The sequence below is a fragment of the Rhinolophus sinicus genome, chromosome X (genome assembly GCF_036562045.2).
Source record: "Rhinolophus sinicus isolate RSC01 chromosome X, ASM3656204v1, whole genome shotgun sequence".
NCBI lineage: Eukaryota > Metazoa > Chordata > Mammalia > Chiroptera > Rhinolophidae > Rhinolophus > Rhinolophus sinicus.
Genome location: NC_133768.1, coordinates 14778970 through 14805139, shown reverse-complemented (window position 1 = coordinate 14805139; position 26170 = coordinate 14778970). Strand labels below are relative to the sequence as shown.

At 42.8% G+C, this 26170-nt stretch overlaps 2 protein-coding genes across 2 annotated transcripts in view; one reads left to right on the top strand and one right to left on the bottom strand.

The window, feature by feature from the left end:
* The window catches only part of MAP3K15 (mitogen-activated protein kinase kinase kinase 15), a 119081-nt gene extending 114918 nt beyond the window's left edge, over positions 1-4163 (top strand). The window contains exons 25-27 of the mRNA XM_019755417.2: positions 861-1083; positions 2251-2363; positions 4009-4163. Coding sequence (XP_019610976.2) covers positions 861-1083; positions 2251-2363; positions 4009-4163 — 491 coding nt within the window. The remainder of the gene's footprint in view (positions 1-860; positions 1084-2250; positions 2364-4008) is intronic.
* On the bottom strand, positions 3140-21945 carry PDHA1 (pyruvate dehydrogenase E1 subunit alpha 1). Its single transcript, XM_019755418.2, has 11 exons — positions 21751-21945; positions 13850-13909; positions 13144-13317; positions 12034-12160; positions 11256-11347; positions 10345-10437; positions 9349-9504; positions 9098-9169; positions 6929-6996; positions 5640-5748; positions 3140-5188 (listed from the first exon to the last, which is right to left on the bottom strand). Exons 1-11 carry the CDS (start codon positions 21805-21807, stop codon positions 5024-5026), a joined length of 1173 nt encoding a protein of 390 aa, XP_019610977.2. The 5' UTR covers positions 21808-21945; the 3' UTR covers positions 3140-5023.
* Between the last annotated feature and the right edge of the window lie 4225 nt (positions 21946-26170).

Sequence of the window (26170 nt, the reverse complement as noted above, 5' to 3'; positions counted from 1 at the left end):
GAAAAGATTAGAAATGTCCTCTGCACGCAACACTTGTTGCTTTCTCGTTCTCATTTTGGCTGTATGCTTGCCTTCAATAAAGTAATGCTGCCACAGACCCTTTGGGGCTAAGATTCTGTGATTCTAAGAATTTCTTCTGGTGCTGTATTTTCATGCTCAACCCCCTCCCCGGGCAGAACTGAGAACACGTGTAGACCAAACTTGGGCTGTAAAAGGGGTCATTGATCCTACAGTGCATCCTCCTGTGTGCCCAGAAACACCTCCTGGTTGGTGGGTGATTTCGTAGCACAATCCCCTCAGAATCAGCATGTGGTAGCTGTAATCTTCGGCTTTTGTCGACTGTTAGAGCAGCTTAATACCCAAGTTGATTCTCCTTCGGTGGTGACTTGTCCTATGAAAGGAAGTTTGCAACACTTGGGTTGACACTGCCACTTCCTCTCTCGACTCTACTCCATCGCTGTCTTCTGCCTGCTCCCCTGAATGCCCTGGAGCCCAGGCTCAGCTTCCTTCCAAAAGAGGCCTGTTAATCCCCAGGACTGCACTATTCCCCACTCCAAGCAGGCAGCTTTCTGTAGAAAAAGAACACAGGCCACATTGGAAGCCTTGCTGTACCTTTTTAAAACTGTCCTCGGCTAACATCTTTAAGCCTCAGTTTCCTCACCTATAAAATGGGGATGATCATCTTTGCATATCAAAAACTGCAATAAGTCTCTTCTCCATTTACAAAGTCAAGTCCCTGGATGGAGTGTCACAGTGGCCAGGCCAGCCTCTGAATAGCCTTGTTTGCTGGCACGGGACATAAGCTACACATGGGCCTGGCTTGTTGAACGATTGTCGTTTCTTCTTACGTGATTTCTCAGAGCTCCGAACCCACTTTGAGCCCGCCTCCGAGACTGAAGCGGTAGATAAGGACCCGGATGAGGTGGAAACGGACTATCCCCCAGCAGACCCGCCTGGAAGCGAAGCACACACACTATGCGGAGACAGCACACCCACTGCAGCACTTGAGGAGGCCCAGCCCCAGCAGCTCCACCAGCAGCATCTGAGCCTCCAGCTGGGCGAGCTCAGGCAGGAGACCAGCAGGTCAGCAGGGGCGGGACAATGACCTAGAGCAGCAAAGCCACCAGTTTAGTTGAGTGCTTCACGCAGGTCTCAGCAAAGCATCTTTCCAAGGAGCTGGGCCACATGCCTTCCTTTGTGGAGTCAGGTACAGTGCCACAGGCCACACAGAAGTGAACCACACTGAAGGCGGCAGCAGCTCCTTCTTTCTTTTTGCCACATGGGGCCCCGGGCATGGCCTGGGGGTGCAGCCGGTTCAGCAGTGGACATCTGCAGCCTGCCACTGCACAAGTCGCCAAGTTGGGGACTGGTTTGCACTCTGTCGATGGCATGTGTCCCATAACCCTGACCCCACAGAATTTTTAAATTAACTGGTAGTGGTGGCAAAATGCGTCAAGTTTTAGAAATATGACAAATGTGAAAGTTGATAGTAATACTTAGCACTTCTTTAAAATGTTTTTCTGGTAAAGTTTGTAATTACCCAATTCATAAAATGTTACGTGTTCGAAGGTTATTCTTCTCCACTGTTGCTAGTATGTTTCCCTCGTCTCAGAATTAGTAGTGAAATAGCAGCACCCGACTACGAGCAGCTGACAAACCAGCCGTCAGTCCCTCCAAAGCCCCGTCCCTCCCGTCCCGGGGGTGCGGGGGAGCCTTCGCCGGCGCTGGGCAGAGCATCACGGCGGCACCTACTGCCCCGTGATGGCAGGGGAACTGCTGTCCCGATGAGTGTGTGGGCCGGTGCCTGCCTCCTGGAAGGGTTCGCAGTAGCACTCCCACCTTCAGGCCAGCGCTTCTCCCGTCCCTCTCACCCCAAGCTGTTCCATCAGGAGCTTGGCTTCGTCCCCTGGGAGCAAAGAGCCTGACTGGTTGAGGGAGACAAGCCGAAGTTATCAGGTCACCCCAGATCATCTCTCTGGCTGAGTTCCACCAGGTGATCTTTTGGTTCATGACACATTTTGAGACAATATATAGCCACGCTCTGAGCACTGGTGTGTTTCCAAGGGGAGGAAACACAAGGAAGGTGCCCATGTGTGAGCTGAAACCTGATCACAGAACTTTGAAGAAATTAGACTGACCATTGGGGGCTGGGCCATTTCTTTTCAATCGAATGTTCAACAAATGTTTGAGTTGAATTGAATGGTGTTAGACATTCTCTGGGTGATGGCTTTTTTTTTTCTAAAAAAACAGACTTTTGGAACACCTAGTTCAAAGAGAGAGAGAGTACCAGAATCTTCTACGGCAAACCCTAGAACAGAAAACTCAAGAATTGTATCACCTCCAGTCACAATTCAAATCTGACGGTGAGTGATCTTCCACTTGTTCTGACTTAACTGTGTGACCCCATTTAAAAGGGGGCTAATGTTCTAGTCAGCCTTGACATAGCTGAGGTTAGTCTCTGTCGAACCAGTAACACAGTAGATTCTGGAATACTAACCAATAAAAAGGAACTACTGGTAAATTCAAAAACACGGATGAATTGCAAATGCATTATTGCTAAGTGAAAGAAGTCAGATTCAAAAGGCTACATACTATAACTCCATAAATACAGAATACTTTATACAATATACTGTTAAAGGCAAAACTATAGGGTCAGAAAACAAATCACAATGGGTGGGTGCCTGATTATAAAATAAAGACCACGAGAACTTTTTAGGGTCATGGAAATTTGTGTCTTGATTGTAGTGGCCATATGACTGTCACAGTTCACAGTGCTGCATAACTAAAGGGTGCTTTACTGTACAAATTATACCTCAGTAAACCTACCTTGTTCATTTTGTGCCACTTACTAGAGGGCTACAGCTACCTCTTGGAATGGATAAGCTCTGATGCAAAACCTCAATAACTGAAACCATTTCTGCATTTGATTTCCAGTGCAGTTAGCGATGTGACTCCTCAGAAAAGGCATTTTAAAGATAGGAATAAGCATTTAAAATGATAGACAAACATACTAAATTCCATACAGGTCGTAGGCAAGGATTATTTGAATTGCTAGAGTGAATCCAAGAACTATAGATTGTTGTGCAATGTGTATTAGAGCAACTGAGTCAGGCTGAATGCATTTCCTTTTCACATCACATTTACATTCTGGAATAGTTTATTTCAACCAACTTCTTTTGAAGAGTTTTACTGTTACACATCAATATATATTACATAATACAGGGAATCCAGCGTCCCCGCCTGGGCAGAGGACAGATAAAGACCTTGTAGACTGGTTACAACTGCAAGGAGCAGATGCAAATGCAATTGAAAAGGTAAATTTACACACACACACCCCCACCCCCAAATAACCCCATTCCTATGTTATTACCAAGCTGCTTAGCTCCTATGTATTTGCTCTTGGTTTCAGATTGTTGAAGAGGGTTATACACTTTCTGATATTCTTAATGATATCACTAAGGAAGATCTAAGATACCTTAGACTACGGTAAGAATAGCCTCAAAACACTTTGTATAGTAGAAAATGGCTTTTTCATGTGTTTATGCTTTTACATAAAGCAGTAGAAAACAAAGTGCTGGTACCTTTTCCTATGGCTTAGTCAGAAAGCTCCAAACTCTGGAGTTTTCCCAGGTTGAAGCTGGAAAAAGCCGAGAGGTGGCAGAAGCTGAAAGCCTGGCAGGAAAAGTCAGCGAGAAGTAGGAAGGTGACAGAAGTGCTCTCCTTCTCCTGCCATTCATGCTATTCCTGAACCCTTTCTTTAAACTGCGACCTGCATTCTCATTCCTGTGGCATCTTAAATGGCCTGCTCTGCACAGATGCACCAGCACTCCTGTACATACCTCTAGGGCCTAAGTGGTAAATCCGTATGTGAAGAGAATATATTTCTATTTTAGGTAAGCTTTGAAGACTAGATGGCAAACCTAGACAAGCCTGGACTTACATGCTATAGTTTTGGCCATAAGGGGTGTTGCTTTGCCTCTAAAGGAGACTCTTGCATTTCTTTCGTAGTGGTGGGCTCCTCTGCAGGCTCTGGGCTGCAGTCTCCCGGTACAGAAGACAGGCTCAGGGGGCCCTGGCCACCCCCAATAACGCTTAACCAGTCAGCTGGGCCAGGGCGCAGAGGGAGCAAGAAGCTGACGTCTCTGCTGCTACAGCATTACTGAGATGGTTTCTTTTAACCTGTTGTTAACGTGTTATAGGTGAGTAGAACTGTATGTATTGTGAGAACAGTGATTGTGAACCCTAATTTTTACTAGGGTATTATAGAATTCTTAAAAATAAATTTTAATAAATTTCAATGAAAAAATTAGTACACCCTATATAGCACTTGTTGGAAAGGTGAAACAATGGGTGTTTAAAATAACAAAAAGGCTGGAAATCACTGTTTCAGGTTACACATTACTATTAACTGGCATTGCACTTAAATTTGAAAAAGAAAATTGATATAAATATACCTTGTATTTAATGTTTGATTATGACCGTATAAATGGAGATAACTAAGTTATTTGGCCTTTGTAATGATTCTGAAGTATTCCTATTTAAAAGTAGAGTTGTCTTTCTACTTGCCTGGTTGTAATAAATACTATGTGCATTAAGGTACGCTGTGGAGGTAATGTGAGTATGCCAAGGGAATGAGCCCCCCACAAAAAGGTGGCAGAGTCGGACAGACATACAAGGAATTGTTTTTCCTTTTAGTAATTAAAACGTACTTGTTAAAATAGTATACAACTAAATCAAATAAAACTATGTTAAGGAAATAATTTGAAAGAAGGTTGAGCAAACTCTATACTGCTTATTTTAGACCTATACAAATCTAAATAACCTTTAATATTCACACTAAATAACTAAGTGTGCAATAACGTCTTATAATGCAACACTATATAAACTGCATGCAGTTCCTACCTTAATCTACATACTTTCCTATGGGGTTTCCCTCCTTAACAAAGTTTGAGAACAAGAGTTCCTTCCAGTTGCTGTCAGATAGCCCACTGAAGGTGGGACCACGCATACGTGCACTCTCCCGTTAACTGACGGACTTAAACTTGATCCACTGATTTGCACCCCGAACTTCAAAAGGCGGCTCGTTGGAGTAGATGTGATATCCTAGTTCTTCCAAAGGCGGTTCAGGATCGGCTGTGGCAAACTGCGCAGCATCCTCAATTTCCTTCCTCACTTCAACATCAATTTCCTAAAAATCAGATTTACAGTTGGAGAGATTTTTTGCAAACACACCTTCAGTACTGACTAGTTCCCCTCAGAGCCTGTCACTGGTATACCTACAATTCTTCTAGTACTAGAAGTATTAATAGCTGTTATTTTCCAAAGATGTTATTTTTTAACTAAATGACACAATGAATGATCTACCGAGGAACATTTTGGAGTACAGACGTCAACATTTAAAAAAACAGATATCCCCTGGCAAGGGAACATTTATGAATAAAAAAATCAAAAGTATATTTCTAGGGGAAAATTGTGTTCTTGGGGGGCTTAAAGGCTTTGCCAATATGACTGATTAACGTCCTGTGGTACTACATACTTCCCACTAGGAGCGGCAGCTTTTTGTGTAGAGAAAAATCGATTGGTCAGAAAGCAGAGCCCGCCGTTAAAGGCAGACTTGAAACAACAGAGAGTGCCGGTACCTTTAATTCTTCAACACTGGCAAGATTGCTGTTCACCATTCTGTCCTTGAGAAGCATGATCGGGTCACTCTTACTTCTCACTTCCTGAATTTCTTCTCGTGTACGATAACTACAGGGAGGGAAATGTAGTGAGAAGTGGGTAAAAACAGGTCCAGCATAACAAAGGCAGTTCTGGGAAACACCTATGTCACTGAGGAAATGGCAGAATTACACTTTCAAAGTACAAGAACTCAGCCTAACATTCTGTAAGAGCTCCTTGTATCTTTTATAGAAAATCCTACACTGGCAATTCACCTGGCTTCTCCAGCATTCTGACAACAGGGGCCAAGTTTTTATTTGCTGCTTTGATCTAGAGGTAGGGTATGAAGAAGTTGTAGAGCCTGTTTCTGTCCCACCCTTTTGAGCTCCTACATTTCACGCGGGACAGTGGAGATGGTTTTACGTGGTAACAACCACAGACTTTGAAGCAGCAGAATGCCAAGCAGTAAATAAATGTCTTTCCTTTCTCCCTTAAGACCCCAGAGGAGTGTGGCCAGCAAAAACTCAAATAGGAGGTTTCCCAATTCTTGAATCTATAATACATGTCCCACATATCATTTGAAATAACACTAGAAACAAGGGCTCTACCATTCTTTGAAAGCAGCAGAATTACAAAGTGCATTTTTCCATATAAGTTGCTCTTTATAACATATTCCCTTAGAACTCCATTCTACACTCAGACTTGTTACGGCTTACTGTGACTAAATCTACTGCTGTGTGTCACACTCTGGGACTGCAGCATTACATGAAAGAGTTACTAAGTGACAAATAAAACTCCTTTTTATGACTGATCTAATCTAACATTTTGAATACTCCACGTGCCAGCTGGCCTTGCTCCATGCCAGCCAGAAGAACATTTTCAAATTATGACTCTTCAGGAGGAATGTGCCATGAAGAAATTTGAGGTAATGCCCACAAAAGTTAAATGACCCCCAATATACTACTTTACCATTGCTTTATGGAACAATTTCTCTCTGCAACTTTTTTATTGCTGCTCATGCTAATATGTAGACACTATATATAGTAGGGATTTTCAGAATGCTTTCTATATTGGAACCAATTTATCGAGAGGCACTGCTTTCAGGCCAGGACTCCAATTAACTACTTGATGCCAACTAATTCAGTGCATGAAGCCAACTGGCGTCTGGCTTCAAAAGCAAATATTGAAATGCTTTGCTTTTTCATGTGAGTAGCACCATTCAAAGCCCACCCAACTCTGGACACCATGCTCAGATTTCCCATGACCACACCTGACTCCAGGATCACTCATGCTGTGCCCATGGTAACGGTAAGTCTGCAGCTCCATCAGTATGGGCCCCTGAAATGGAACCCAAGGGAGACAGGTGAGACGACAGGCACAGCACACCCTTTCGGGATCAAAGACATTCTCATCACATCTATAAATCAGCTGAGCTGTCAAGAATTTATTAGTTGACTGATCCTTAAGTTATCTGTTCTCATTTCTAATACCGATTTATTGCATGTTTCAGCCTCACTTTTAACAGGAACCTAATAAAAGCAACCTGCCACCACCTCTTTTGAATCAAAAAAGCATTTAGCATGTTATAGAGCCCATTGATAGTAAATAAAGAATTGTCTATTTCATCAACATTGCTTTTGATGCACAATCCTACAAAAACAGCTTAAAGGAAGAAAAACCTATTAGAAAGCAGATATGGCAGAGGGAGAGGGGATGGCTATTATGAGTATCTTCAGGGCAACAGGCTTGTCTTTTTCCCCCAGTCACAGATGAAATGATCTACAAGCATTCTGATCCTTTTAAAATACTACAGAAAAATACTAATATAAACTCTAATGAAACAGATTAAAAGCAAACTGCTGTGTGTGCTAGAAAGTACAGAAGGATGGGAGAAGTAAAGATAGGCTGGGTAGGTGAATTTCCACCTTACACCCATTTCAGGCAGCGTCTCTGCAGGGGATGGCAACCAATCCTGCTTCACACAGATCTGGCTAACGTGTCACAAAGCTGACAGGCACCGAGGACCTAACACTTAACCCAGTGACTCTGCTGGAGTCCTGCCAGCCCGGTTACCACCAGCCAGCTTGCTCATGCTACACTAGCTCCCTTGCAGAAAACGACTTTAAATGGAGGGGAAGGAGGTGGGTCTAGGATCCCTGGGCAGTCTGGTGTAGCAGTTATAAAGGGGGACTCTGAGTACAAGTACTTGGGTTCCAATCCTGGCTGTAACATATAGTAGCTATGTACCCTTAACTGCTCTGTGTCTCAGTTTCCTCATCTGCAAAACAGTAATAACCTAACACAGAGTCATGCCAATTAAGTAATACATAAAAAGTGCTTAGTGTGTTAGCTGACATACATCAATCCCTCAATAACTTGTCACCTATTGTTATGTAATCCAGCAGCCAGAAGCACAATGGGTTGGGCTAAGGCGGTGGTGATAAGGGGGTTTGCAGACCCTCCCCTAATTCCAAGATTTGGCTTTGGTCAGCTGGGAAAGTCAACACATGTTGTAAACCACCGATCTCTTTCCGTGTAGTGATAGATCCCACATATTCTTTCAGGAACTGGGAGAGGGATGGTTGGTACCCACCACCCAGGCCTGGACCCTTCATCCTGGATGTAGACTGCTGGCCTACTGGCACCAACCTGCCATCCTAGTCATGCTCTATTTTATTATTCTCACTTGCTCTTGTTTAAGTGCCCTGTATTTCCCTCCCTGCTTCACCTTTTCACCACTGCTAGCCAAATCTTATTTGCAGAACTGCCTGAACACACACACAGGGGGACTCACTGATAGGTAAACCTCAGGGGCACGCTTTCTGGGCTGTGGAACACTGATTTAGGGAGAACAACATCTTTGGATTAGCTCTGATGGCACATAAGCCTCTTTTCAGGCCAATCTCACTGTTTCCCTCTTGCTCTACTGCTGTAACTGAAAGGTCAAGATTCTTAGGACGGAAACAGCAAGACTAAGATTATATACTTTAACCATAATATTTAATTTATAGAATACAAACTAACACTGAATGCCTATCTTATAAGCAAAGTTCTGTGCTGAGCACTGTGGGGGTCCCCAATCTGTTAACTAAAGGGGCTTATAATTAATGGGGGGTTGGAGGCACATAATTAACCAAACCAAAAAGCAAATCAGATTAAGTGTCACGATGAAGACAGAGGCAAAATGCTGAGGAATCACTGGAAGAAAAGAGTTACCCCAAGTGGGGGCAACATGGAATGTCTCCCTGGAGGAGAGCTACTAAGACGGTGCTATTTATGAAGGGACCCAATGCGCTGCACTGGACTCTGCTTCTATCTTCTGTACAAGTCAATCAGCAGCACCCCTGCATCGCTACGACAGACATGGGGGGCATTCTTTTAACTCTTAGATAAACATCTTTAGAAACGTCTAGCCCAGAGGTTTAAGAGAAAGTCTTACCTTTCCAGATCTACAGTGGGAGGCTGCAAACTTTGTTGCCTCCCGGACACACAGGACATCCATTCCATCTACCTGTTAATACATGGGAAAGGGGGCAAAGCATAAATCAAACTGTCTAAAACCATTTTAATTCTACATGACCTGTTCCTGCACTAAGAAAACAGAACTCTTCAATTTGAGATTGTCAAGGGCACGCACAGAGGTATCGTGCCATGAAGGTGTTGCCCTGGCTCTACAACAGGTGTCCTTACCCTCAGCCCAGGAATGAAGTCGCCTCTCTTATAGTAATCCGTACTGGCTGCTGCTCGCTCAACAGACGTTCCCATTCCATAGCGGTTATTTTCACAGATGAAAATACAAGGTAATTTCCACAAAGCTGCCATATTGTAAGCTTCAAATATCTGACCCTGGAAATACATAAAAAGGTTCAAGTGGTTTCATTTTTCTATTTTCCTCTAGACCTCACCATCCTAACAGCTGCTGTTCTACCTGGCAGAGAAAGCTCTCATAAAGGATAAAAAGTCTCATGTTCCATAAGCAAGCTCTTGAGGAAAGAAATGTGTGTTGGGGTGGGGGAGGAAGGGAGAAGCAGTCAGCACCATCTTTTGCAACTAAGAGAAGTGACTAACCAACCACCACCACTTGTTTCTGTGGGGTCAAGGCAACAGTACAGACTACACCAGAGAAAAGACCAACATGTAAAAACATGTGGCTTCCTAGTTTTATGTTTTATTATAAACATAAAACTGGATAACAGAGTGAACCAGTGTCTGAGAATTAGTTAGCATCCAGACCCGGGCCTCACAAAGTGTCATCCACAGACTGGTGATGACTCAGACCGTGACAGGAGAAGCAGAGACAGAGTCAGAGCTCAGAAACTACACTATGAGGAGGCTGACGATGCCAAGGCATCTAAGAGACTGAGTTTGCACATTACAGTACTGGTTTAAGAATTAGTTTGCAATGGGTTAAAATATAAGAAGATCCTTCAGCACAGAGCTTGTGAAGCACTGGGGTAGAGCTACGGAGAGCTCCCTCACAGGAGTGCGCTCCTATAAAGCACTTGGGAAACTTGCCAAGAGGCAAACCTCTAATTTGGCCATAAATGCAACTTTCAGCTTGCCCTGTGAAGGGTTATTTCAACTAAGAAGTAACATGCGACTCCTCTACAAACTGACCTATGACTATTCAACACTGTGGAAATACAATTATATTCGTCATTAGAAAGCTAAGAGACACGTACTCACCTGATTGGCAGCGCCATCGCCATATAAAGTCAGACAGATCTCATCTTTCCCGTTGTACTTACAGGCCAGTGCAATGCCAGCTCCCAGGGGCACCTAATAGTAACGACCAGCAAGAAAGGAAGCACAGAAACCCATGAGTGGGGAAATTAATGCTCTGAATTTTAAGTCCTGGCCAGAGACAGAAATTACACTGTCGCTACAAACTCTTCCTACCGCAACCTTTCCTCTGCTTACCCTACCCCCAACATTATAGACAAACCAGGAAAGTAAGATGAATACTTTTTATTCTCTATTTCAATCATTTAAGCAATAACATTTCTACACTCAAAGATTCAACTACTAAGTCTAAAAATGAAACCTAGGTTTTTTTCTTTTTAAAAAACATACTGTAGAATCTCAACATATTAGAAAGTAAACCAAACAATGTAGATAGGATTTCATGCTGTTACTCCTTCACAGTCCCCTCACTGAGGAGAACAAGGAGGACGATATAATCACAGAAGGCGGCTTGGGCTCTAAGCCGGCCTGAGACCCTAAGCAGCTGTGTCTCCCTGTCTGGCAGCAGCATCAGCGCTGCCTACAGCAGGGAGACGTAGGGCAGATGGATGAGATGAAGCAATTAATGTATGTAAATATAAATAAAAAGGTGAGGGGATAGCTCCACTGCTACAGCCGCTTGCTTACTTATAAATCCTAACAAATACCGAAAAGGAAAAACTTTAAATCATGGTCCAAACCTATTTACTAAATGAGCAAATGCTAGGGTATGAAGCAATAGGTCTTTTAAGCACACTAAGCCCCCAAAGTACTAAAATACATCAGAGGAAAATTCTCTGGTGTATGAACTACGTACTACAAAGACACAGGCCGGGGCCAAATCTAGGAGAACATGCCATCCTCACTGTGACTACCTGAGCCCCGACGATACCGTTGCCCCCGTAGAAGTTCTTGGCATACATATGCATCGATCCTCCTTTTCCTTTAGCACAACCGCCTCTTCGTCCTGGAAATGGCAGCGCACACACATGCATCACACAGATGCACAAGACAAAACCACACCCCAAGCATTTACTTAGAGGCTCAACATTAGAACTCAGAGGCCAATTCAATTGTACATAATCAACTGCCCCTCTAAGCAAACAGATATCCCTCCGTGTCTCCAGACGTTTATAATGAAGACCAGACTAGTCCCATGTCCTTCAGCTTCCAACCTTTCCAGCTCTCCAATCACTGAGTTTCCTTCAAATGCTAGCATAAGCTGGACTTTTTTTTTTCTTTGTCAATTACAAACATCTTCTCATTTCTCCTACAACGGTCTACTAAGTTCAAGAGTCAAAGGGGACAAAGACAAAGGGATATTTAAGAAGGTTCCTAGAATTTAAATTGCAAACCATTACACGCTTCTACTCTATTTTCTATGAGTACTAGATTTCTGCTGGCATGCTTGAGTATAATAAACACATTCACATTTTATAGAGCCAACCTTTTAAAGCTTTTACCTGAGGGATTAGATGACCCCCAAAATGGTCAGTTCACTCAAGCACAACAGAGGTAACAGAGCACCAAAAAGGAGAGGTTTTTGTTTAACTCAAAAAGGTTTTAATATTAATAACATAACGGTTAGCATCTTAATAGGAGAGATTTGAAAACTTAATTCATTAATTTCCCTTTTGTAAACCAATAGCAAACCTGTAAGCTCTGCAAGAATTTCCCGGACAGTAAGCCCGCGAGTGAAGGTAAAGCCATGAGCCCGATAGGCTGTGATCAGATGGTCTGTGGGATTTATGCCGGCCTCCAGGCCCACACAACAAGCTTCCTGCGTTAAAGAAGCAGAGATGAGTGAATACAATACACATTTCTGATAAAAGCTGTCCTATCCTGTTATGAAATATTGGGCCTAATCAAACTCTTCATTAGTAACTACAGAAAGCATAGTAGACAGAAATACAGAAAGCATTTTTTCATCACACACAGAAGGTAAGGCCTAAGCCAGAGGCCGTAAACTGGCAATCCACAGATGTGCTGTTTCCTTTAGCCTGTACGGCGATTTGAAAAAACATTAAAACATTGAGGGACTCTCAGATGAAAATTGAGACTTCGGTCTTCTCTTGAAGAAATGAACAAACAGGAAGCATTAGCCCCATGTTTCCATATGGCAGCAACTGGCTACAACCAAGTCATAACACCCCCTGCAGGTGGGACCTGCCCGATCCAGTTCCCCACCAATCCAGTCCCTGTCACCACTCTATTTTTTTCTAACTTTTATTTATTTAAGTGTGTTTTTCCAGGACCCGTCAGCTCCAAATCAAGTAGTTGTTTCAGTCTAGTTGTGGAGGGCGCAGCTCAGTGGCCCACGTGGGTATTGAACCGGCAACCTTCTTGTAAGAGCACCGCGCTCCAACCAACTGAGCTAACCGGCCGCCTCACCACTCTATTTTTTATATAGCTGGCCTTCTTCCCTCATTTATTCTACCTACCTGGTCCCTGTAGGCATTTGAATTTATAACTCTTGGTCTAAACCTATAAAACAAAACAAAACACACACACACAACCCTCCCCCCCCCCAAAGTATATCCAATACAGGTTGTCACAATGCCAGAAAGGCGTATGAAATCAGCAGTGTGATGTGTGAATCACGTCTTTAGCATAAGCTTCATAGCAGCTCTCAGAATTCTCATTTTTATTCTAACATACCAGCCTGGAATCCTTCGGCTGCATAAGGCACGGTTAAAAGCCCCTGAATACAAACCACACTTAAATTCTTGAATAGCATGGCTTTTTCACAAAACTCCCACTCACCTGGCCATCACACAAGTGACAGAAACCACGAATAATTTTCTGCTTATACAGCTGATCTGCCTTTAACTCCATTCGGCGAACAGTCTGCATCATCCTGTAGTATTTGAGCCCATCCTCCCTGGTGAGCACCGTGGTGACAGGAGGGCCCTCTTCCAGCCGGTGAAGATCACACTTCTGACATGGAAAGTTATCTTTCAGTTCCTACAATGTAAACACTACCAACCCATTCTAAGATCTAACTCCATCACAAATAACATTTCACTCAAAAGCCCACAGGAGCACACCAGGAATTCTGCATATTGCTTCTGATGCCTCACATCAGAAAGCTCACTGCAATGGGATGGGCTTTTGGAGGAAGGCAATCTGTCTAACATGACTTTCACGGAAAACTTCTAAAAGTCAAATGAGTTATAGGCTGAAAGACAAACTTTCAAAGAAGCATTCTAAGAATCTTCTCATTCAAATGTTTTACTGAATCACATTCTGAACTTTGGATTAAGTCCTTACATTTTTTAGCTCATTTCCCCTCCCCTGAAACATCAGCAAGCTGCTAAGAAGTGTAAATTCTAATTTTTGCTAAACTTCTCTGAACCTTTGATTCTAGAACATTTGGAGGAAAATTATGAAAAAGCAATTCCAAAAGCAAAACTGTATATCAAAGTACACGTGTGGAAAAGTTATTAACACAAAGTAAAACATCTCTTACCTTAATTTCAAATGTAGCATCGTTTGCAAAATTACGGGATGCCACGAGCACTCTGCTTGCCTTGAAAAACCAAAATATACAAATATATCAATACTTTTATTGCCAGTTAAAGTCAATACTATTATTAATCAGTTATCAGTATGCAGTCCTGGAACTTGAATAAGCCCCAACATATGTAAATGAAACCATGCTTTGGCCAATGAAACATGATAGTAACTCCGATCTGATGGCAAACAGTAGAAAAAGAATGTTGACAAAAACCAAACCAATTCCCTTAAGTCATTTTGTTTTCAAAGAAATTACAGTAAGAATATAATGAAGTTAATGGCCAAGCTGAAGAGACTGATAATTTGTGGGCTTTGTTTGTTTATGCTATTCTTAGTCATAACCAGATATACTGAGCAAGATAAAGCTTCACTTTCACAATTATTCTTGAAATAAAACTGTGATACAATCCCTATTTCAGGCAAACCATTTCTCTATGAAATAGATATATAAGAAAAATATTTTAAACTACTCAATGCATGGGGTAAATAATCAGTGAGAAACATATAACACAAAAGATACTTGCACTCCCTGACTTAAAAACAAACTAATTGAGAGATGTTTTATCATTTGAACAGCCCCAGAAAGGAGAGATGTTCTCTACAACAGTGTTCCCTTCTTGATGTCTGGGTGGCTGTCACCACTGGGGGTGGGGAGTTAAAAATCTGGGAGAAATGTTTCCTTTTCACTTTTAAAATCGAACATACCTGCTCGCAGCAAAAGTATTCTATGTGATGGCTAAGGTCCATGTTAGACCACAAACATTTAACCAATTAACATTTAACCAATTCTGCTATGTTTTCACACACTGATGTGTAAACTAACATGACTTCTTCCCCCCCTCTCTTCCGCCTCCCCGCCCCACTCCGGATCAAGCCGTTGTTTCATCAATATACCATTATCTACTAAAGCCAACAAGACAGTAACTTTGCTGGAGGAAAAACGCTTAAATACTAGAAATAAATGCTTCAGTTAAGTCGGAAGTAGAGAGAACCCATTAATATAAAGAGTAAGTGAAGAAAATTGAGGAATTTGGGAAGTAGAGCTGAGGGGTGAGGTAACAAACAAAAGGTTAAAAACTTATTTTGGACTTCTAGTCAAGATGATGAAGGTAAATGCTTTGCTTGCCTCCTCCCATGACATCAACATTACAACTAAATTATAGAACTATCATTGAGAACCATCTGAAGACTAGCTGAACAGAAGTCCTGTAACTAAAGATATAAAAAAGAAGCCATGTTGACTGATAGGCGCAGAGATGCAGAACGGGCAGGTCCCAAACCCACAGTGAGTGTGGCGATCAAGAATTGGGAGGCACATCCCAGCTGTGGAGGTCCCCACTGAGGAGCAAGGGGTCCCAGCCCCACACCAGGCTGCGCAGCCCAGGGCTTCAGTGCTGGGGAGAGGAGTCCCCATAACATAGAGCTTTAGAAACCAGTGGGGATTGCATGCAAATAAGACTGAAGTCTGCTGGAGACCTAAGCAGTCTTCTTGAGGGGACCCACAAACTCACTTGCTCTGCGCTCCTGCGCAGAGCCAGCAGCTTGAAAAGCACCAGGCACTTAAAGGGGACTAAACTGACTAGTTTCAGGGTGAGGACTGGAGGGGCAGAGGTTGGGACAGCTCTCTCTGGGGAGAGAAGTACTGGCAGGTACCACTGTTGCTTTGTTGAACCCTCTCTCCTTACACAGCCAACCCGACTCAGGGGGGAGCCAAATCTGAGCTCCCATGAACCTGGCTAACACCGTTCACCTCGCCCTGGTGATTCCCTTGAGAATCTGCCCCTCTCAACTCACACACCTGGGCAAACCTCTGCCAGTGGCTTTCCCACACAAGCGCCTGCCTTGGCTAGTGCTGCAGACTTTCCTAAAATCTCTCAAAGCTCCACAAACCCTAAATAAGCAGTGGCTGGCCTTGGTGTGCCCTGTAGTTTGTGCTAAGCTACCCAAGCCTGGCACAAGCGGCAACCAGTCTGAACTTGCATAGTAATTTGCATCAGGCAGCCCCAAGCCTGGCATAAGCAGTGGCCATTCTTGGCTTGGAACATAGCCTCAACTAAGTGACTATAAACTCGGCACAAGTGGCAGCTGGCCTTCGTGCACACTGTGGTGCCCCTAAAAGGGTCCCGAGCCTGACACTAGTGGCAGCTAGCCTCAGTTCGCAGAATAGTACCCAAAGCAATCTACAGAGTCAATGCAATCCCTATCAAAATACCAATGGCATTTTTCACAGAACTACAACAAGTAAATAAAATTTATATGGAACCACAAAAGACCTCAAAGAGCCACAGCAATCTTGGAGAAAGAAGAACAAAGTTGAAGGGATTACACTACCTGATACCAAACTACACTAAGGCTATAGTAATCAAAACAGCATGGTACTGGCATAAAAACAGACACATAAATCGATGGAACAGAACAGAGAGCCCAGAAATAAACCCATGCCTATATGGTCAATTAATCTATGACAAAGGAGGCAAGAATACCAAGAATATACAAAGGGGTAAAGACAGTCTCTTCAATAAATGGTATCTGGAAAACTGGATACATGCAAAAAAACAAAAAGAAACTAGACCACTTTCATATACCATATACAAGAATAAACTCAAAATGGATTAAAGACTTAAATGTAAGACCTGAAACCATAAAACTCCTAGAAGACAACATAGGCAGTAAGCTTTGTGATATCGCAATTTTTGGACTTCTAGTCAAGATGTCCAAATTAATTATTTATATATATTTATGTCTCTCTCTCTCTCTCTCTCTCTCTCTCTCTCTCTCTCTCTCTCTCCTCGGGCAAGGGAAACAAAAGAAGAAAAAACAAATGGGACTACATCAAACTAAAGTTTCTGCACAGTGAAGGAAACCATCAACAAAATAAAAAGACAACCTACTGAATGGGAGTAGATATTCGCCAATGATACATGGGATAAGGGTTTAGTATCTTAAACACCAAATATATATATAACTTAAACACCAAAAAAAACCAAACAATCTGATTTAAAAATGGCCAGAGGACCTGAATAGACAATTCTCGAAAGAGAACATACCAATGAACAACAGGCACATGAAAAGATGCACATCACCACTAATCATCAAGGAAATGCAAATTAAAACCACAAGGAGATATCACCTCTCGCCTGTCACAATGGTTATTATCAATAAATAAACAAGTGTTGGCGAGGATGTGGAAAAAAGGGAACCCTTGTGCACTGTTGGTGGGATTGCAAATGGGTGCAGCCACTATGGAAAATAGTATGGAGGTTCCTCAAAAAATTAAAAATAGAACTACCTCATGATCTAGCAATTCCACTTCTGAGTATTTACCTGAATAAATCCAAAACACTAATTTGAAAAGATGCATGTACCCCTATATTCATTGCAGCATTATTTACAATAGATAAGATACGGAAGCAACCTAAGTGTTCATCAACAGAGGAATGGATAAAGAGATGTGATACATATACAGAGGACACCAAAAATGTATACACATTTTAAGAAAGGAAAAAACTGCATTTAAATTGTAATACTCAATATATACCAATAACAAAAGATGAGTACAAGTCATGTGTATACATATTTTGGCACCTCCGGTATATAATGGAATATTACTAAGCCATAAAAAAGAATGGAATCTTGTCATTTCTGACAACATGGGTGGACCTAGAGGGTATTATGCTAAGTGAAATAAGTCAGACAGAGAAAGACAAATACTATATGATTTCACTTATATGTGGAAACTGAAAAACAAAATAAAATAGAAACAAACTCATAGATACAGAGAACAAATTTATGGCTGCCAGACTGGGAGGGATGGGTGAAAATGGTGAAGGCAGGAAGAAGTACAAACTGGCAGTTACAAAAATAGTCACAGGGATATAAAGTACAGCATAGAGAACATAGTAAAAAATATTGTAATAACTATGTATGGGGTCAGATGGGTACTAAATTTATTGAGGTGATCATTTTCTAAGTTATATAAATGTCTAATCACTATGTTGTATACCTGAAACTAATATAATATTATATGTCAACTGAAAAATTAATTAAAAATTATTTTGTGGAGCCAAAAATATTTCTTGTATTGAGAAATAATCTTCTAGATACAGCTACAGAAACTGTAGCTTTGGAAAGATTTAAAACTAGAGCTCAAACCATCCAGGAAGTAGTAACTGAGAACAGGTAAAATTTTCTTTCTCCATCAAGAATGACAGTTTAATAAAGAGCAGGAAAGTACAGCCAAAGATTATGAGTGCCAGAAAGCTACTTAGGTATTTTCTCCCCATTTTAATTATTATGAATCGCAAAAATTAAGAAGAATCATTGATATACTGGATGAAAGAGCTAAAAGTTATGTCAGAAGTGTGAGTATATCACAACTGTGGAGATTGTTGAAAAGATTACCGTCCATTTTCTCTGGAGAGCCACAAAAGGCTTCTGTTAAGTGGGATTCCTCTTCGAGAGATTGACAAACCCATCCAAATTTTGAAAAATAAAAACATTAAGTTCCTAAATACATGACAACCATTCAAGTGAAAGGGAAAATATTTTTTAAATTCCAGATCCTACCAGTATAAATTAAAAATCTTACCTACTACTTAAAAAGCCTAAGGAATACTGGTAGTAAAGATCTCACAAAAGAAGTCGTAAGAGAAATATAAACAATAAGACAAAGAATAAAATTTTTGAATACAACTTAACCTTCTGTGAAATAAGAACTTTGAAAACTCTCAACCTCAAATATGAAATCACAGGTACTTCAGTACCTTAAGTAACTTAAGTTACACTGGGCTCTCAGCTTTCATTTTGCAGACTCTCAACTTTTTGTAGGAGGCACTAACATCCAGTTTCTGAAGGTTTTGGTGGGTTGGTTGAAGGGTGGCAATGAGAGGGAGGAAAGAGCAGGACATTGTTCCAAGGCTTCCACCTCGGTCAGTCCCCAGTAACTCCTGATGCTCTCAAACCCTGAGAAGTGAACACCGTAATAAATTACAGCAACATTTCCACTTAGGTTCTCTGAGATACACCTACTTTAATTCATACAATGAGTTTGTTTAAAGATAAATTCCTTAAACCTGTTTGTATCACTTATGTTTAGAGAGAAACTGGTCATTTTTGTCTTGATGGCACTAATTTCTGCTATTATTTTAAAGATACTTTTGCAAATCAAAGTTTCAAACCCAGAATCACTGGGAACCTGGCATGTTGTGGAACAACAAACCTGTCCAGCTCATGACGGTTTCAAGTGTTTTCCTTCCGCTAACAATTATCTTTTTAGCATTAAAAAGCATAGGTTTAAAAAAAAAAGTATAGGTCTATGATGATTCTAAAACAAACACTTTGACCCCTCTAAGTAGCCTGTGTTAACTACAACTGAAACCTGATGAATGAGCACACTAGACCCATGAGCCCGAAGTGCACTGAACACTCTGGGGAGCAGCTCATCAATTATTACAGTTTATGGAAACACTGATTAGCTGACTGGCTCTGTTGTGGGGAGGGGGAACTACTCAGCAGCGTTACAGCCACAGACACACATAATCTAGGGTTTATACATAACTCTTCAAAATATTTTTCTCTGTGCTTTAGTATAACTAATGCCACATATGCAGGCAATGGAAAAATATAGAAAATAGTCAAAAGGGAGCGGGGCTCAAAGAAGCATTAACTCTTTCACTGTATTTCATCTTCACACAAAAAATTAATGTTATGCATGGGAATCCATTTCCACTGTCTTTTCTCTCAATAAGAATATTTGACTGAATGAAGTTATACCCCACTCTTGTTTTACTCAGTCAACACACTATAACCCAAAACTCATTTCTATTTGATATGGGCTGTGTTATATGATTTTTGAAGAGGCCAAAGTTTTCCTGAGGTGAAGATGAAGTGCACTTTGCATTTCATGCCAACACACTGCTGGGAGATTGGAAAACACAACCAGGAGTATTTTGGGCACCTGAGGAAGGAGGCTCAGATTTTCAACAATGACGTCTCTCTGTTCACAGGAACTGACACGGGAAAGCAGAGAACCATGTGATTTCACTGATATGTGGTATATAAACCAAAAGCAACAAAAGAACAAGACAAACAAATGAGAAACAGAAACTCATAGACACAGACAATGGTTTGGTGGTTGCCAGAGGGTAAGAGGGGTGGGAGGTGGGAGATGAGGGTAAGGGGGATGGAATACATGGTGATGGAAGGAGAACTGACTCTGGGTGATGAACACACAATGGGATTTATAGATGATGTAATACAGAATTGTACACCTGAAATCTATGTAATTTTACTAACAATTGTCACCCCAATAAATTTAATAAAAATAAAAAACATAATTTGAAAACTCACACGCACATTTTTCTTTTCCCGTGGATAATCACAAAAACTTCTATCAAAGTTTTTCCTTTTTAATGTAGTCCCTTAAATTTAACATAATACAGAACTCAAGCCCCGTATAATGTGGAAAACATGTTTCTATTACGACTAAAAACTGTTGTTGTGGAGATTAAATGACCTAAAGCATGTGACACACCTTGCCTAGTGACCGGCACATATTAAGCTCAATAAATGTTGGGTGCAGCATGTGTACATGCAGAAACACACAATGGCGAAATTCGCTTCTCCTTCAGGTAGCTCCAGTTACAATTTAAATGCTAAAAACCGATCAAACTGTGTTTGTAGTTACTTCAGTCAATGGGATTCCAAGAGGGGTCCTCTTCCTACCTCTCAACCATCTCTGTCCTTCCTAAGCCGAGTTGCCACAAAGTCCTGGGGGAGTTACTAGAGCCAGAGTTGCAAGTCAAAGCTTGCCTGTAGTTACACCAAGAAATACCACCTCGCTGTGCTTAGAGATCAAAACGCTAGAAGTTTACACATTAGGCACATCTGAAAGCCTGAGCCAGAAATAGTGCTAACCTCTGACCCTTCCCTCTCCAGCGGCACTGCTGTTTTCTTTGGCTACTTTTACCGTGTGCGCGCGTGTGCGTGCGTGTGTGCGTGTGTGTGTAAGGGGGGAGGGCAATTTCCTCCGCGTTGCGATGGACTGCTCTGGAATTGACTGCCAAGAAAAGCTCAACATTAAGGGAGTAAAGGGGAGGAAATTTGTTTCTGGGGAGCCTCACCCTGTCTGAACTCCCCACAGAGCAGGGCGTAGGTGTTCAAGACGTGTATACCAAACTGGGCACTCAAATAATTATTTAACATAAATGGCACCTGCTTGGAAAGGTTTACACACGTACCGTTCGTTTAAGCCTCACGACAACCCCACGGGTTAAGAACTTACTATCTATTTTAGAAATGAGGAAACTGAGCAGGGGGATATTTAAAAAAAGAAAAAAGAAACCACCTCGTCCAAGGTCGCAGGGCTAGTAAACGGTGAGTCTGGTGTTTTAAGGAGCCACTCAGTCTCCGGATTCCGTGCTCTAATCGTACTACATGGCCTCTGGGTCAAGAGGAGGAATGCAGTTAGGAAGACTTAAAATGAGTGGGCCGGGAAGGGGACAGTCAAGTGGACACTCCAGCAGGTTCCAAGGCCCCCTTTTCTGTGTGCAGTAAACGCACGGGCACTTCTGGAGCACATCTCCTCGCCCCGCGCCGTGACCTCCACGCAGATCTTGTGGAGCTCCCCTCCCCCCGTCGACGCAGGTGGCCGAGCAGCCGCTCCTCCCAGGGCCAGGGCCAGAACACACCGCCTAGAGGTAAAACAGAGGCCTGCAGCTCCCAGAGCGCCCCGCTGCGCGCTAGGCGGCGCCACACCGGACGCCCGGACGCCCGGCCCGCTCTCCGCGCCCTCCGGCCTCTGGCCTCGGCTCAACCCCACTCGCGCCCCACCCCGGACCGCTCATGCCGCCTCACCGGCTTCTGGGCAGCGCCCGACAACACGCGGGAGACGGCGGCGAGCATCTTCCTCATGGACTGAGGGCGGTGGCGGTGGCGATGGCGATGGCGGTGGCGGCGCCTAACGATCCAGGCAAGGCCGCCCAAGCGTCTCCAAATCTCCTTCAGGCGCCCGGAGCAGACGCCACGCCTAAACCGCAGCGCGACGTAACGGAGACGTAGACGTCATACGCAGCGCCGGACCGCGGGCCAATCAGGAGAGTCCCCAGGGTATTCCCCGCCCACCATAGAGGCCTGCGGCCGCTCATTGGGTGTCAGCATTAGAGGTGGCGGTGCTAAGGGCTCTTTCCGTCATCCCGCGGCGGCCGGCTGCCTTGACGCTGATTCCAGGGCGCGTGCATGGGAAAGTGCAGCCCCGCCTTCAGAACCCAACGGGAAAAGATCCTTCTTGGATTTAGCACCAAAGATTCGCGGTGCACGACTGGAAATCGTGCAGGCCAATCCTACCGTGTACCCGGTCCTGCTGATGCTGCCTTCACTCAATACAGTGAATGCTAAAGATTAACAGCGTGGTCGGGCCCAAAAGACCGAACGTTAACTTGTCTAAGAGATCATGTAACAATTGTAAAATGCTGCCCTGTCTACTTGAGCTAGGATCCAAAAATAGGTTCCCCAAGTAAATGTTGAGAGGTCAATGGAAAAAGACTCTTGGCTCTCCTTGATTCACATGCTCAACGTGAGTGAACAGCATGACACTGCTGATGATAAAAACACACTAACACGAAGGCAACTCTAGGGTCTCTTCAGAGGAGTTCCCCGGTCAAAGCGCCAACTGTGCACCAGTTGAATTGCACCTGGGGTACTGGGTTCAGATTTGGGCTCCACGTTTTAAGGGGCGATGAGAAAACAGCTATTTTGAGTTGCTGCCCAGGCATTTTACAGCATGACCACCCTGCTCACACCCAGGGTCTGGACATTTAGATAAAGACCTGACATTAGGATTTCTGCCACAAGTTCCTACTTTGGTTTTCCTGGGGTACCTTTTAAAATACCCACTCAGAGTTGAGCCTGTGAAAAGTTAGTGACCTCCACCGCAAACATGTCATAAATAACGAGTGTTACACTGCTCACTCGTGACCTGGAACAGAGTAGACTACCCTTCCCCTGGCACATGGAGGGGTTGGGTATAGTAGCAGGCATTTTCTGGGATTTGTAAGTAATAAATCTTGTGACTTTACTTCCTTTGTGCGAAGTGTATGTATGGCGCCTTCAATCAAAATGACCCAGGGTTTTTCACTTCCCTAAAGTGAAAAATCAGACTAACTTAGGGTGGGTTAGGTAAAGTTTTACCAATCGACCTCCACATTTCAGTTATCTTATGCATACTACAGGTCCCTCACGGCTTGGCTGGGGCTCTGCTCCATGTCATCGTCACTGTCGGACCCAGACTGATGAGACTGATGGAGCAGCCTCAATCTGGAACCTACTTTGTCTCATGGTAGAGGGAAAAGAGATCATTTAAACTGCCTCTCAAAGTTTCTACCCAGAAGTGACACATGTCACTTCCTCTCAATTTCCGGAGACCAGAGCTAGTTACCCAGCCATGCCTGAGTTCACCAGGGTAAGGTATGGTCCTCCTGCTGTGATAGAGACCAGGAAAATGGATGAACAGTAAAGCCTCAGAGGATTAGATACATCTTCACACATTTTCAGGCCTGTCATGTTCCAGGAGGAAGAACTAATGTGTGTTTGTGTGTGTGTGTGAATAAAATGTTTTCAATTTATTATAACAATGAATTTTCTAACAATGAGAATTGTCCAATGAGATAATTCCCTGCCAGTGTCACCAAAAGTATTCAAAGCAGAAACTCAAAGCATGACGAGCTGTCAGAATAGCAGAGAAAGGGTTTGGACACTGGCAGGCACCTGGACTGAGAGACCTTGTTGACTTCTTCCACCTCGATGACCAGGTTGCAATAAAAAGAACGTGCCTTAAAGGAGAGGGGGCCATTAAAAGGTAGGGCTGGATGTGAGATCCACTGTACAGTATGGCTTCAGCAGATGTTGCTGCTGCTGATTGAATGTCGAGGGTGAAGAAAAGGGAATGCAAAGAGTTGGAGGCCAGATGTCCAGGTCATGAGAAGAAGCTGGTTTGGATTGTTTGGGACATGTTGAGCTGGAGGTAGTGGTGGGACAGCTATCTGAAGATGTCCCCTAGGAAGTCGGAGGTGTAAGTCTGGAACATATGGCTGAAAATATGGATTTGGGAGTTACCTGCATAGGGGTCATACTGGTTGTGTATGTCCAAGAGCACGTAGGACATATGGACATCAATTCATTCATTCATTCAACACATATTTATTGCACACTGCTGATGTGTCACGTGCTCTGTTGGCGATACAACAAGGAACAAGTACTCCTCTCACAGACCTTACAGTTGAATAGGGTTAATTAACAAGTGCACATAAATATACATTATATGAGCATATAATACAAATGACAAGTGGTGCGAAGACTAAACAGGTTAAGAGGATAGAGAGTAAGAGGAGGAGCGTCAGGAAGGCCCCTCTGATGAGGGAACAAATGAGCAGAGACCTGAATGCAGTCAGGAAGCAAACTATGCAAAAATCCAGAGGAGGGCTTTTCAGACAGAAGGATCAACAAATACAAATGCCCTAAGATGGAAATAAACTCTGTATATTAAAGCAATAGCAAGAAGAGCAAGTGACTCTAGTGGCATAAAGGAGGCAGAGAGTGGTATGATTTAGAAAACAAAGAGCAGCACAGGTAAGGACTTAGTAGGATTTTTTATTTCTTTTTCTTGGTAGGAAATTGAATTTTGTTTTAAGTGGGATGGGAAGCCATTGGAGGGAAGGGAGCAAAGAAATGCCGTAATTTAATTTCTGTTTCCAATGGACATTTAAGACCATTCTGGTTGCTGAGTGGACATTCGACCACATGGGAACAAGAGTTTCCTTAGTGCTTATTTGTTCTTCGAGTTCTGGGTAGCTTCTACTTCCTTTAGGGGGACTCATAGTTCTAGACAGATTGGATGTAAATTGTCCTTTGCTTTATTTTTGCAGTAAGTAGATTCCTCTACCCTTCACGTGTCATCACAACCTAAATGCTATAAAGATTTAAGACGTAGGATTTTATCAGAACAAAGGATAAACTAGGTTATGTTGAAGTGACACATTAACCTCAATTATCAGTGGGTTACTCAAACCGAGGTTTATTTTTTACTCACGTTATACATCCCACACGGATTGGCCAGGGACTCTCTCCAAGATATCACTCAGGAACTCAGTATGACAGACGCTTTACTATTTCAGTATGTGACCTCCATGGTCAATGCAGCAGGGAAGGAGAGAGTTCAGAAAGGTCTCACGGTGGCTCTTAAATGCTTTGGCTGAGTGTCCCCTGTCCCTAGCACACATTTACCCTAGAAATGGCAGCTCAGTGAATGACTCTGCCATCCAGTCAACCACTCCCTCTCCAAAAAGGGGGCTCCTCTTTGGGTGCTATATGTCATCCCACCCAGCAGTGGCTGCTTCTTATATCTGCTATTCCTATATCCTTTAGAGTTCTTTTTATCTCTTCTCCCTCCTACTCCAACCTCTCATTACAGGCAGACAATGGAGCTACTGTGGATTCACTTCCTAACCACATAATAAAGCGAATATCACAATGAAGTGAGTCGTAATCTTCCTGGTGGTGCAGGGTCTTGCCTGCAGAAAAAAAAAAAAGCAACACCTGTGAAGCTCAGTAAAGCAAAGAGCAATAAAATAAGGTATGCTTATTTTTGAGCAATAAATAACAATAGTACTGACTTGTAATCCACAGAAGAAAACAAATATCCATGAATCCATACAGACATAAACATATAATTGAATAAACAAGTGGGGAGAAAGGACAACTTTTCCTTACAGCAGAATTCCATTTAATTAATACAGAAGTAATGACGTAAATAGGAAAAAAACCCCACCATTTGGCAAAGACCACAGTAATAACTCTTGCAGGCCAGAATGATCAACGGAGGCTAAAATTAGTAGGTAAAGTAAGATGAGAAACAAGATATTTGCATAATTTCAGAGTTTCTCCCTACAAGATCCTGATTCATTACAAAGGTTAAAATAGTAACTTCACAGTAGAGAAACAAGGTAATCCAGTTTTTCATAACTAGGATATTTTCTTTACACCCTTTTTTTGTCTGAAATTTCAGAGCCAGAGTTGGAAGTAACCTTGAAGGTGAGGGAAGCTTCAGGTGTTGTTAAGAGTGGTGACAGGTTAAGGTTATAGTTAATAGTCACTGGTATGGGCCACAGCAATGTCATCTGTGGCAGGACAGTCACAAAGGGCTCTTGCACCTGGAGGAAGTGAGGCCAAGAGGATGGAGAAACAATTGCAAAAGGCAGGGATCTGAGGAAGACAAAGTCTT